The sequence below is a fragment of the Heptranchias perlo genome, chromosome 24 (genome assembly GCF_035084215.1).
Source record: "Heptranchias perlo isolate sHepPer1 chromosome 24, sHepPer1.hap1, whole genome shotgun sequence".
Lineage (NCBI taxonomy): Eukaryota > Metazoa > Chordata > Chondrichthyes > Hexanchiformes > Hexanchidae > Heptranchias > Heptranchias perlo.
The window spans coordinates 13,608,547-13,623,036 of record NC_090348.1 but is presented as its reverse complement, the minus strand read 5'-3'; the positions used below and the strand labels follow the sequence as shown (position 1 = coordinate 13,623,036).

Below are 14,490 nucleotides of genomic sequence, written 5' to 3'. Positions count from 1 at the left end.
TGTAAAAATCTAAGATTATTTAATTATGTTTAGCAAAGTATTGTTTTCCATTAGTTCATTATGTCTTTGTCTAAGTCCTTTATCGCCGTTACCAAAATCATGCATAACATTTTATTGCCAAGATTTTTAAAAAACACATTGCAGCGATTGACTATGTGTACTATCATTTCTTATTGAGGAGGACTCTGCCCAGGTTCCTGTATTTCTAGGTTGTTTTGTTAGGGTATGTATTTGGAAGGCTGCTTGTTCAATGCCAGTGAGATTAACTGCTTGCACCAAAAGAATCTACAGTAATTGAGCAAGGAGCTAACAAAGTAGATAAATATTTCAATAGGTTGGGATGGAGGTAGGTGATGTTGTGGAGGAGACTAGGATGTAAGAGTTGAAGCACAGCTCCAGGCCAAACAAGATACTGAGGTTAGGCTTAGCTACTCAGGCTTAGCTTCAGCAAGCTGCCAGGGACAGGGATGGAGTCAGGGGCTGGGGTGGGGAGATTACGGCAGAAATCACACAGGTTGGCTACAGTCTTGCCGATATTGAATTTAAGGAAGTACTTGATGTCAGGCTGAGTGTCCAGTTTTCCAACATGCCCCTAGTGTGTGCCGGGACTGCCAAAGTGGGAAATATCCTCTACAGTTTGTGGAATCGGTCACATTTCTTACCTCCTTCCATCATCTGCAATCTTATGAAACAAATTATATTACCATAGCAGGATCATAGTATGTTACAGCACAGAAGGAGGCCATTCAGTCCATCAAGCCTGTGCCAGCTCTTTGAAAGAGCAATCTAATCAGTCCCACTTGCCTGCTCTTTCCCCATAACCTTGTAATTTTTTTCCCCTCAAGTATTTATCCAATTCCCTTTTGAAAGATACTATTCAATCTGTTTCCACCACCCTTTCAGGCAGTACATTCCAGATCATAACAACTCGTTGCGTAAAAAAATGTTTCCTCATGTCACCTCTGGACCTTAAATCTGTGTCCTCTGGTTACCGATCCTTCTGCCACTGGAAACAATTTCTTCTTCTGGACTCCAAGGGTTAAATTACGAGGAGAGATTATACAAACCAGGGTTGTATTCCCTGGAATTTAGAAGATTAAAGGGTGATTTGATCAAAGTTTTCAAGATATTAAGGGGAACGAATAGGGTAGATAGAGAGAATCTATTTCGGCTGGTCGGAGAGTCTAGGTGTAGGAGTAAAAATGAGAGCCAGGATTTTCAGGAGTGAAGTTAGGAAACACGCAAAATATGGTAGAAATTTGGAACTCTCTTCCTCAAACGACAGTTGATGCTAGCTCAATTGTTAATTTTAAATCAGAGATCAATAGATTTTTGTTAACCAAAGGTATTAAGGGATATTGGGCTAAAGCGGGTATATGGAGTGAGGTCACGATCAGCCATGATCTCAATGAATGGTGGAACAGGCTCAAGAGCTAAACGGCCTATTCCTGTTCCTATGTTCTTATTTACTCTCAAAGTTGTTCATGAGTTTGAACACCTCTATCAAATCTCCTCTTGACCTTCGCTGCCCTAAGGAGAACATCCCCAGCTTCTCCAGTCTCTCGACATAACTGAAGTCCCTCATCCCTGGAACAATTCTAGTAAATCTCATCTGCACCCTCTCTAAGGCCTTGACATCCTTCCGAAAGTGTGGTGCCCAGAATTGAACACAATACTCCGGCTGAGGCCTAACCAGTCTTTTATAAAGGTTACATTCCTACTTTTTCGCCTTACTCCTCAGTATATATTTATTTCTTTGGTTTCCAGTTGAATTGTTTGTTTCACTCTTGCAGCTTTACAGCTGTTTTACTGTTTCTTGACTTTCCATTTATCTCTCAGGAGCTTTCATCTGCTAAGTTTTATTTTGGTCCATGGTTGGTTCCCACCCCCCACCTTCCCTGACTAAATGGGGCAGATTCTCCTTTTCCTGTGCTTTGAATGCCTGAACACATTGGGCAGGGAGTATCACATGCAAAGAAGAGTCCACCTGATTTCCACCCGTTAAATTAATACACAGAAGATTGGGCAGGCTCCATTATTTACAGGCGATACTCCCCACCCGAAATTCCTCGATGTGCTGCACCCTGATATTCCTTTACGCTCAAGCACAAGTAAAGAAAAATCTGCACCAATATTCTTTCATCTTTTGGCTTTGCCTCTCAGCTGTTTTCTCTTCACTTTCAAGTCTGTTCACTTGACTCCTCTTCTCCATTCTCCAAACTAGGGAGAGCTGGGGGCTGGGTACCCACGTCAAAACCAGCCATGTATTCACAAAGTACTGTGAGCCCATCCACAAAAATGAAAGGCTCTTAAGCTCATATTTTGTGAAATCCCATCCACAAAAATTCAAAACCCCTATACACAAAAGGTGAAACAGTCATGAACACAGAAAGTGAGGACTCTATATACAAAAATTCAAGGCCTCTCATCCTCTTTTCCTTCTCATCCTCTCCCCATTCCCCCCTCCACCACCCCCCCCCCCCATGCCTTCAATTCCCTCTCATCTTCCTCTCTCCCAAAGCCTGAAAACTTGGAAGCTTCAGCTCTTTAAAGTTTATGGGCCTGGAAGACTGGCTCCAGTAGGGGGACTCCAGGCCTGGGGACTTCAAAGAGCTGAAGTCCAAAACTTGTTTCCATCTCGCTGGTTCTTAAATTACAAAGGATTCGAATGTACAAACACGTAACACGTTAGTCTAAAATTCCTCTCTTCGCTACTTTAACAAGGCCTCTGTGTTTTTCCTCTCTGTCTCTTTTTTCTCAGAGAAAAGGTAAAATATGTCCAAACTTGCTCACAAAAGAAAAAATCTTAGTTACCAGACTCCTTCACTATATAAATGCCTGACACATATAAGCCTCAACAACGACATCCCAAAAACCTCACTGCCTAGATTGTTCCACTCACTAGCCCCGCACATCAAGGCAGCATTTGACCGAGTGTGGCACCAAGGAGCCCTAGTAAAATTGAAGTCAATGGGAATCAATGGGAAAACTCTCCAGTGGCTGGAGTCATACCTAGCACAAAGGAAGATGGTAGTCGTTGTTGGAGGCCAATCATCTCAGCCCCAGGACATTGCTGCAGGAGTTCCTCAAGGCAATGTCCTCGGCCCAACCATCTTCAGCTGCTTCATCAATGACCTTCCCTCCATCATAAGGTCAGAAATGGGGATGTTCGCTGATGATTGCACAGTGTTCAGTTCCATTCGCAGCCCCTCAAATAATGAAGCAGTCCGAGCCCGCATGCAGCAAGACCTGGACAACATCCAGGCTTGGGCTCATAAGTGGCAAGTAACATTCGCGTCAGATAAGTGCCAGGCAATGACCATCTCCAACAAGAGAGAGTCTAACCACCTCCCCTTGACATTCAACGGCATTACCATCGCCGAATCCCCCACCATCAACATCCTGGGGGTCACCATTGACCAGAAACTTAACTGGACCAGCTATATAAATACCGTGGCTACAAGAGCAGATCAGAGGTTGGGTATTCTGCGACGAGTGACTCACCTCCTGACTCCCCAAAGCCTTTCCACCATCTACAAGGCACAAGTCAGGAGTGTGATGGAATACTCTCCACTTGCCTGGATGAGTGCAGCTCCAACAACACTCAAGAAGCTCGACACCATCCAAGAAAAAGCAGCCTGCTTGATTTGCACCCCATCCACCACCATAAACATTCACTCCCTTCACCACCGGCGCACTGTGGCTGCAGTGTGTACCATCCACAGGATGCACTGCAGCAACTCGCCAAGGCTTCTTCGACAGCACCTCCCAAACCCGCGACCTCTACCACCTAGAAAGACAAGAGCAGCAGGCACATGGGAACAACACCACCTGCACGTTCCCCTCCAAGTCACACACCATCCCGACTTCCTGGAACTCCCTTCCTAACAGCACTGTGGGAGAACCGGCACCACACGGACTGCAGCGGTTCAAGAAGGCGGCTCACCACCACCTTCTCAAGGGCAATTAGGGATGGGCAATAAATGCCGGCCTTGCCAGCGACGCCCACATCCCATGAACGAATAAAAAAAAACATAGCTCAGTGGTGTACAAGTCACCCTTTTAAGCTTATCAGGAACAAAAAAAACTAAATAGATTGATTAATTCACCGATTTTTATATTTTAATCATGTCTGCCAGACATAACCATTGCAATGAGAGAGGAAACACATTTATTTTCTAATTAGGCTGTGATCTATGGAATGAAATCCATGCCACATGGAGCTCTAATACAGTAGATTAACTTTTTACAGACCTATGACAAGCACCATAAATAAAACAACTAACTTCTACCAGAACAACCTTGACCTGTTATAGTTTAAATCTTTGAAGTGTCTTCAAACTGTAGGCCACAGTTCGGGATAAGTAGAAGCTAAAGGAAGCTTGGAGTTTGGGTGTAAAAACTGTCACAAAACCCAGCCTGTCTGTCGTTATTCAGACTAGCTCACGTTGGGCAGCCCATCTACCTCTTTCTCGGGACAAAAGCTACATTGTTTGAGATAGTTGCAAAACTATCAGAAGCTTCCTTTACACCCAAATAACACAAACACAGACTGAGTTCATGGTTCAACACTACAGATAAGCTTTACTATATCCCTTTGTGTAAATTCAAAACCATTACATTTAATATGGTAAGACATTAATTCAGAATTGTTAATACAGCATAAAAGCAAGATTTTGCAATTAATCACATTTACAAGGAATGTTTTCATAGCAAGAAATAACATTAGGTGGGATATTGTTATTTGTGAAAGTGCAAGAAAACTGAGAATTCAATACCGAACTTGAAACAATACCAGTTTTGGCTCAAACAGTAAATTCAGTTACTGCCTTCTACATGTTCTACTTCATTCATTCACACTTATGAGCGACACACGCACATTCCTGCATGTCGATTACTTTATGTTGTAGCATAGTCCCGTTTCGACATCTCAGTGGCACTAGCATGGGTGTCGATTTTGTCGCTGAACAGCAGGTACATTCATTCTGCACTTCATCCTTCTGCAGGGAGTAGACAGACTTGCTCGGACAGTGCCCCTGAAAAAAAGAACATGTCAGCAATTGGATAACGACAAGATAAATACTTTGGTATCCTAAAAACAGCATCCAGTTTTATCCTTTGAGATGGACTGCATTTCAAGTTAAACCTTGTACTTTTTCTTCTTCTTGGGGTGATATTTTAAACTTATTTGGGTGGTGATGGTGGGGGGAGGGGAGGGGAAGTACAAGGTTTGGGCATCAGGTCTGAGGAATGAGAAAATTCTTCATGTAAGGTACCCAGTGTCAACATCAAGCATTACCAGGTCAGAACCAGATGCAGAATAAAATTCTATCAATTCTACCACAATAACATGCCTTAATCTAGATCTCAACAGCTCTGATGAGCTTCTGTCCATTTATGACCTCCATGCCCAAATTCTCCATATTCACTCCCATCATACGAAGCTCATACTGGCCACACTAAATCGTTAACTCACTGATACCTTAGTATCATGTCTTTGTAAAACAGGGGCAACTATTTCTAAGTAACTCCCTATGCTCCAGGTTGGCCTATCCCATTATAACCTCACAGACAATGAAGTACTTTTGAAGTGTAGTTACTGTTGTAATGTATGGAAACGCTGCAGCCAATTTGCATAAACTCTCCTGTTCTTCATCGAATAGTGCCATGGGATCATTTATATCCATTTGAGAGGGCACGCTTGTTTAATGTCTCAACCAAAAGACGGCACCTCTGACAGTGTCAGCCAAGATTATGTGCTCTACTGTGCCGGATTTCTGGCGTGTGTGTGTGTGTGTGTGTGTGTGTGTGTGTGCGAGCGTGTGCGTGTAAGTGAGTGAGAAGATCTTTCAAATCACTTTATCTCGCGTTGAGTAGATCCAATTTTCTCATCTCATCGACCTTGTGCAGCGTCCCTCTGTGGCAAGGTCTGGTAATGCTGCAAACGTCACACTTCTGTAGCAGTACCATGTCATCTTTATAGGCCTGAATAATCGCCGAGTGAAATATGCAGCACAGTCACAAGTCTGCTGAGAATAGCACACTTGAGACTTTTCATTAAAAATAAAGTCATATTGCAAGGTTAAGTAGTGTTTATGATGTGACTTTGAGGGACTTTTAAGAATCCAGACTCTGGTGCTGTGCAATAAGCCTTTCTACTGTGACTTTCAGGTGTAAGTTTTCTGAATTGTATTAATGAGACTGAAATAACTGCAGTGTCTTTTACCCCGTTGAGTTTTAATTCAAACTCAGAGCTTTCAAAAAAAGTAGGAAAGCTGTTTGGCTGCATGGTAGCAGGTATAAATTTATAATATACATATGAAGTGCGAAAAATGGTTGTGTATGTAGAATTAATGAACATATTCACTTATAGTGCTAACATATCTCGGTAAATTCACTCATCCTGTGCACATAGTGTAGAGCTATGCTTGAAGGGAGCACTGAAATTTGGGTTCCCAACCCTCCAGGGTTGTCCTGGAGTCTCCAGGAATTAAAGATTAATCTCCTGGACACTGCTGCGAGCAACTTAGGAGAAAAATCATAGGAGCATTAAAAAAATATTGTGTGCTTTTTCATTTCTTTGAACACTTTTGTTTATTAGTTATAAAAATATTGGAGATGGGGAAAAAAAGTTGTTTGGCTGGGTGGGGTGGTCGGAAACGGGAGGTCAAGTGATGAAACCTCCAGGAATATGTCCAACCATAGTCGGCAACCCGAACTGAAATAGGGCTACAACACTGACCTGCAATTCTCCGACCCACACTCTGTTCGAACATGGGTTCCCAGGATCGATAAAATTACCCTATGTAGTTCTAACAAATACATTTCAAATGTAAATTTGATCTATAAGGTCCAATGACTCCTACCCGTAATAGTTAATACATTGTCTAAATGGGCTGACTATTGCCCAGTCACTTGGATTAATACCGCAGACAGGTTTTACTGCCTGTGCTGACATTATTGATGGTGATGTACCAGGAGCAAAAAGCAGTAACCAGAATGAGATACCCAAGATGACAGATCGCAACACCCACTTTGGTCAGGATTGACATTCTGAATGGAATCCAATCTTTTTGATGATGATTATGATACTGTAAATCCATTAGTAATATGTAGGTCATCTCCACGGTTATAACTTTCATATTTGATGAATTTATACCAGAGGTGTTGCAGTGCACTGAAGCACGGGCACACAGCGCCATGGTGCAGTAGGACGTGAGTTGTGTTCCTGACTCTGAGCAACTGATAACCTTAGTCTTGTTTTTGTAAGGGCATGCCGAGGTGTCCAACAGCAATCCCACAGAGGGTGGGCAAGGGCCAATGACCAGCTCGGAGTTGCTTTTGCAGAAGAAGCAGTTCACCCACCCCTCCAGTTAAAATTGGTGTGTGGAATCTAAAAAAAACTGGAGACTAAATAATGGAGACTAAAGAACATATAAAAGCAACTGGACTTAATAACTTTACAGTCTCTTCCGATTAAGTCACTATTAGCGGAGAATGATCAGATTATTCTGGCATTTGAAGTTAATTACTGAAGGAGATATCAATATTCAATTTATGGAAAAAAACACACACTTATAATTAAATTGCTCTGCCTCTTCATGCTGAACAAATTGTTGTATTTAGGTGGTTTAACATACTACATGCATGCCAGCAAAAGTATTGTAGGGAATAGAAAAAGCATTTCTATTTGCCAACATTATTAAAAGGGATATTTAATTAAGCTATTTAGCATTTTAAAGGACTTACACTAACAAAGTGAATGGGACTTTAGGAATTCTGTTGTGTCAGTGATAATCCCCTTTACTGTGATCCCCTGATGATCTGTGGTAGTTTCCAACTTTCCTGGGATAATCCCAGGGTGTAAGAATTCTGTTGGTGTTCACGTTGTTCACCTGTGTGTGCAAATTAGCACGCTCCCACTCCAACCCACCCCCAACTTTGACATGCATTTTCCACTATTTGCAGTAGATGCACTTTGTTATTACATGCACTGCATGTACTTTCCTACTATATCCACTATATGCACCGCAAGCATTTTCTGACTAAACGCACTGCATGCACTTTATCACTATATGCACAATACTACATGCACTGCATGCACTTTACTTCTATATGCACTGCATGCAGTTTACCACTATATGTACTGCAAGTACTTCATTATAATATGAACTTTACACTATATACACTGCATGCACTATACCTCCATATGTACTACTTGCCCATTATTATTATTATAATCAACAAGTAAGAAAAACCACAAGATAAGCAATGGATATATGACATCACAAGCCCAATAAGATGCATACTGTTAGATGCACGACATGCATTTTACATAGAATTACATATCAGTACAACACAGAAACAGGCCATTCGGCCCAACAGGTCCATGCCAGTGTTTATGCTCCACACGAGCCTCCTCCCTTCTTCTTCATCCAACCCCATCAATATATCCTTCTATTCCTTTCTCCCTCATGTGTTTATCTAGCTTCCCCTTAAATTCATCTATGCTAGTTGCCTCTATGTGCATTGCATGAATTTTACTACTATATACAGTAGTGTGCAAATATAACAGATCTGAGTTCAAATGTTGTGCAAGTACATGCATGTATTGACTGTGAATAAAGAATCTTTCTCTAGCACAGGCCAGAGAGATAAGTTGTAATTTTATTTTACATTCTTAGTTGAGAGGTAGCACACTTGACTCTAAGTCAGAAGGTTGTGAGTTTAAGTCCCAATCCAGGATTGAGTACATAACCTAGGGTGACACCTCAGTGCAGTAGTAAGGGGTCCTGCATTATTGGAGGTGCCATCTTTCAGATGAGATGTTAAACCAAAGTGGGCATAAAAGATCCATGGCACTTTATTGGAGAACAGTGGGGAATTCTCTTGAGATCCTGGCCAACATTCATCCCTCAACCACCATCACCAAAAGCAGATTAACTGGTTATTTATCTTTTTGCTGCTTGTGGAACTTTGTTGTTTGCAAATTGGCTGCTGTGTTTGCCTACAGAAAGAATATTTATACTTCAAAAGTAATTGATTGGCTGTGGGATGTCCTGAAGATGTGAAAAGCACCAAGTAGATGGAAATCCTTCTTTCACTGAGCTATTATCCTGATTTCATTCAATTTCACCTCACTGACACTGGCTTCATGTTACTTGTTACCCGTGTAGCTGGCTTTCTGTAACTCCTATGCACATTTATCAAGGATGTACACTTAAAAGGGAAACCACTGAGCACCATGTAAATCTTGTTGAAACATATCGTTCTTGTGCGTTACATTATTGTGAAGAGAATAATCTTCTGACATTTGTAACCCACCCTCCTCCTCCAAAAATAAATGGTTTGCCAAAGACTTTCAAATGAAGATTGTGCTTTCACAAGAGGAATAATTCTAAGCCGTGAAGTTAGGAGATTCACTCCCATTGCACAATCTTGGAATTTCAGGGCTATGTTGTAACTCTTTAGAATAAAGAAGAATTTTTTTAATAACCAGTTGATTTCCCATGGCAATTCATCCATGGTGTTGGGTTCTCACCTCCCTTTGCTACTGGTGGTGGACACTGTTCAGCATATCGTGATATTTTCTCTCTTCCAATCCCAGTACCCCCTCTTCAAATCCTTTCTTCTTCCTCTGTGAGCTCACTCACTGCCCCATCTCTCTCCCTATCATGTTATTATTCTAGTTTGGGATTTCCCCTTCTCCATTCCACAGTTGCCTTACGATTTCATCTGCCATGATTCACTTGACCTGGCTGCTCTGCTTTCTGTTAGTTTAATAAGCAATGGATCTGTTAGTTTTCCTCAACCATGTGATTCAAAAAATAGCAAATAATGTTGGCAATTCAGCGGCCCAGTTTTCCCATATGATGGAGGTGTGAAGAGGTGTCCTAACAGCAGGAGTAAGGTGGTCATTTATGCATGTCTTAGAGCCCCTGCCATACAAGAGCTCCTGAAAATTGCAGTCTCATTGAGAGTAAACTGACCACTTTTGCATGATCGGAGCTCTGGCAGCCTCTGAACATTGGAAGGCAGCTGGCTGGTTTGTGCATGCAAAGGGAGAGTTAGTAGCCTAGTTTGTTCATGTTTTGAAGCTATTTCGGGGACTTCAAATGATGGACATCAGTTTACGCATGTATTAACCGCAATTTGCATGGTGGTTCCAGAGAACCGTTGAGCATTGCACATCAGATCATGTTGGGAAGCCTTCAAACATAGGGAGTCAGCGGAGCAGTTGGACTAATTAAATGTAGAAAAGGGGAGGGGGAAACCAGGTGTACCTTGAGACCAAGATAGCCAGAGGTCCAGTGGGGTACATCATACTGTTTGTGGAAAAGGGCAGCCAAGTTTGTGGCTAAGCTGGTGACATTCTATTGTGATTTTTTTTTTTGTCTTTATTATTTGATAAGTTTTACTTTTAATGGAATGATTGTATCTCAGAATATTTTTTTCTAGAATGTGATTCAAGGAAAAGTTAAGTGAGGTGTAATATGGTGTATAACAGAAATAAAAAAAAATAAGAAAGAGGAAAAATACAGAGTGTTAAATATTAAACTAACAAGGAAGAAAAAGACGCAAGAAATTTCATTATAAAGATGTTGGTTTTCCACCTCAAATGGTGTGAGAAGGTACGAGAGATCAGGCACGTCCCCAGAGGGAGGGAAGCCGACACTTCTTAGGTTGCTATGTCGCGCCTCAGTGACAAAGCAGCAATGGCTGCCTACCCATCATATTGTCTCTCACTCCATGGGGGATGTCCGAAGACGGAATGCAGAGAAAAATTAAAAAAAACACTCGTAAATGATCTTGTATTGTAAGTAGTACCTCACAATGGTGCATGTTAACTTCCCTTTCAGTCATACAGTCATCAATCCTAATGTGTTCAATTACTCCGATTATCTTTTTGCACTGCTGTGCCTTGTACTTGCCTGAAAGCAAAAATAGTAAGCATCTTAAAAACGTTCATGTCACGATTTACAATAGTTAAATAAGGTCATTTTTATTTACACTGCATCAGTATTTTCATAGGGGCCAAAATTCCAGGAGTCCCACTTTAGGGCAGGGTCATCATCATATCCAGGGTGCGCGAGCAATGCCAGTAAAGGCACATCACAAATGCCCACTGCGACAGTGGCCAGGAAGATTGGAGTAGTGCCGTATTGCTCCAATGGTGAATCACAGACCCAGGAAGGGCTAAAGAGAAAGAGCAGCAAAGTTTTAAAAAATGTTTCTAAGGGAGCAGGCAGCCACTCACGGAAAGGTAATTGATTCACTCCGGGATCGATTGTGTTTGCCTGTAGTGCTTTCTGGGGCTATGGCAAAACCCTCAAATGAACTCACACCAGCTCTCAGCTGATGAGAGTTCCAAAGAGGCCTTATAAGGACATTTTGAGTGGAAATCCTTGTGTAACGCCGGAACTCCCCCAGACACTTCCCCCTTAATATGGGGGTGGGAGGGGTGGACGACTTGCCCTCTCCCCTAGACTGATATTTATGGTAGCACCTTGCACAGGGCAAAATCCCAGCAGAATCGGTTCTGCCCCAAATCTCCTTTGCCACCTTCCCACATAGAATGTAACGATACAGAAACAGGACAATCAGCCCATGAAGTCCTTGCTGGTGGCTTTCTTCACATGAGCATCATGGCTGATCCCACCCTCCTGTTCGCTTTCCCATAAGCTTTAATATTCATAGAATTACATAAAATTATACAGAATTTTATAGCACAGAAACAGGCCATTCGGCCCAACAGGTTTATGCCGTGTTTATGCTCCACACGAGCCTCCTCCCACCTTACTTCATCTCACCTTATCAACATATCCTTCTATTCCTTTCTCCCTCAAGTACTTATCTAGCTTCCCTTAAGTACATCTATGCTAATCGCATGGAGTGGTTGAGGCGATTAGCATAGATGTACTTAAGACCACTTTCTGAGTAAAGAAGTTTCTCCTGAGTTCCTTATTGGGTTTATTAGAGACTATCTTATATTTATTTCTATTTTTCAAGCAGTTAATTCTATTTTAAAAGTATTTATTAACCCTGCTTCAACAATAGTTTGTGGCAGAGAATTTCATATTCTAACCACCCTCTGCGCAAATAATTTTTTCCTAACCTCCCCTTTAATTCTTTTCATGATTATCTTGAACTTGTGCCCTCTTGTTACTATCTTGCTACGAAGCAGAAATAATCTAGCAATATTTTCCTTATTATAACTCTTCATAATCTCGAAGACCTCAATAAAATTATCCTTTAACTTCCTCCACGCTAGTGAGAAAAGACCTAACATCTCAATTCTCTCTTCGTGCCAGTAACTGCTCATTCCTGAATTCATCCACAAACTGCATTGGAATTTTATTTCTAAATAGCACTGACACTTCAATATTTTTAAGCGTGCAGTTTAAAATACCAAGATGTCATTGATACAGATACATTGCAAGGGTACTCACAGGTGAAGCAGCAGGAACTGTCCACACGTACAATTTCACCCTACGTACCAAGAGAAAAGAGGAATGTGTGAGTTGAGGTTCATTTTAATATTCTGACGGTTCGCTCTTTTTCAAGTTGCAAAAATATAGTCATTTAACTTTATTCGGAGAGCATTTCCTCTGCTCTTTACTTGTACCAAAATTGGAAACATTCTCTGCACACACACATATTATCACACCACACGTACAAGCAGCTGAAGTCTTTGCACATGATGCACTGCTTATGTTGGAAACAAATGACTACTAAACAACAATATTAATTACAAAGATCTTGGCACCAGATGTTTCTACAGCTGAAAGATACTGAGGCTGAAAATCCTTGGGACCAATGTCCCAGCATAAGGACTGGGATAGGCCTGTTGGTGACCTCACTGGCGTTTACAGGGTCAGTGGGAGGTCACCTCACTTACATGGGGCCAATGGGCATCCATGCCACTAGGGATGCTTCTTGGGCGCTCGACTGCCCAAAGAGGCTGGGAATCCTGGTGGATGGTGTTCCGCTTTGGCAGGGGGGGGGGGGGAGGAGAGGAGAGGGGGTTTAGTGTTGCCATTGCCCCCAAACCAAAAATCTGCAGCCTATCAGCCTCCTATGTAAAGGGGGAAAAAATAAACGTTTACTTTTAATAAGTCTTCGGGAGGCCAGGCTACAACTTAGGACTGGACGCCAAAGGTGGCTCCCACATGCACCAATGAAGAGGCAGGTCAGCCTCCAAAGATCCGCCATGTATCCATGAGACTGAGGTCATAGGGATTCCCAGCATAAGGAGACCCCACCTCTACTTGCCTTGTAAAGAATGGGTGGAGGCTGAACTCTGTACTCGGCCCCGCAGGAACTCCCAATGCAGGCCTCGGCCTGGCATATTCATGTCCCAACCTACTTTCTGACCCTTGTGCCGCACTCCTGCCAGTCAGGATGGGTGGGTGTGTGCAGGGAAGGCTGAGGAATTTCATCCCTGCAACCTGGATGGTCAAAGCCAGATACTTTAGAGCAGAGGCTACTTTCAGATCACCAAATTGCATCTGAAACTGAAGATGTAACCACATTTCAGAGGTTTGTCATTTCCCTACTGCACATTGTCACTTTACTGATGGAATAAAATTAATGACACAGCATCAAAGCAAAATTTGTCTGAGTTAAGTCAAAAGGAAGGAAGCAAATAGAGTGTTTCGCTAGACAGCCAAATCAGTAAATGTTGGACAATTAAAGCTGATGTCGGGAAGTTCTTCTTCAAGCAGAGTATTAACAACATGTGGAGTCTACTTCCAGACAGGATGGCGGAGGTTAAGTTCTTGGAATCATGTAATAAACCATTGGGTGGGACTGTGGCTTTGTTCTGGATGAACAAACTAAGATGGTCAAAGTGACCTTCTTCATCTGTGCTTATCTGGTGATCTCATGAGTTACCAGCAACACCATCATTACACAATTTTCACGCTGAAAGATTGGAGTTTAATTTAACAAGTTTGTGAGTTGAAGATATCAAGGGCATTGTGCTCTTACCCCTCCAGATTTACATTCTCCCTTGTCAAACGGAGTGCACAGTGTTGTTCGTTTTTCTAATAAATACTCCTCTCTATCATTTACTTTGCATTTGTATGAGTCACAGTTATCTTGCATATTTTCATTTGCCTGTTAAAACAAAATGCTCTTTTTATATACATATTTATTTAATACATACTAAAACTTACAAATGATATATTGTAAAGAAGTATTACCGTAAAAAATTGTTAATTTTTGAAATATTTTTATTTAAACAGTGAATGTTAATGACATTGGTGGTATTGTCTTAAAGAAGTTATTGGGGGCAAAGGAGAAGGAAGGAAATAAGGAAAGATAGAAAAAAGGAAAGATGGAAATAAGGAAAGATGGAAATAAGGAAAGATCGAAAGAAAAGAACTTGAAATTTTATAGGACCTTTCATGACCTCAAGACGTCCCAAAGTGTTTTACAGCCTATGAGGTACTTCCTTGAAATATAATCACTGTTGTAACGTAGGGAAAC

The 14,490-nt window shown here is 41.7% G+C and overlaps 1 protein-coding gene across 1 annotated transcript in view; it reads right to left on the bottom strand.

Annotated features, from left to right (window-relative positions):
- Positions 1–4,557: 4,557 nt before the first annotated feature.
- Positions 4,558–14,490, bottom strand: part of vwf (von Willebrand factor) — a 99,796-nt gene continuing 89,863 nt past the window's right edge. Inside the window, exons 49-52 of the mRNA XM_068004792.1 lie at positions 13,990–14,118; positions 12,450–12,489; positions 10,828–10,931; positions 4,558–5,036 (exon numbers count right to left, since the gene is read on the bottom strand). Coding sequence (XP_067860893.1) covers positions 4,851–5,036; positions 10,828–10,931; positions 12,450–12,489; positions 13,990–14,118 — 459 coding nt within the window. The 3' untranslated portion in view covers positions 4,558–4,850. The remainder of the gene's footprint in view (positions 5,037–10,827; positions 10,932–12,449; positions 12,490–13,989; positions 14,119–14,490) is intronic.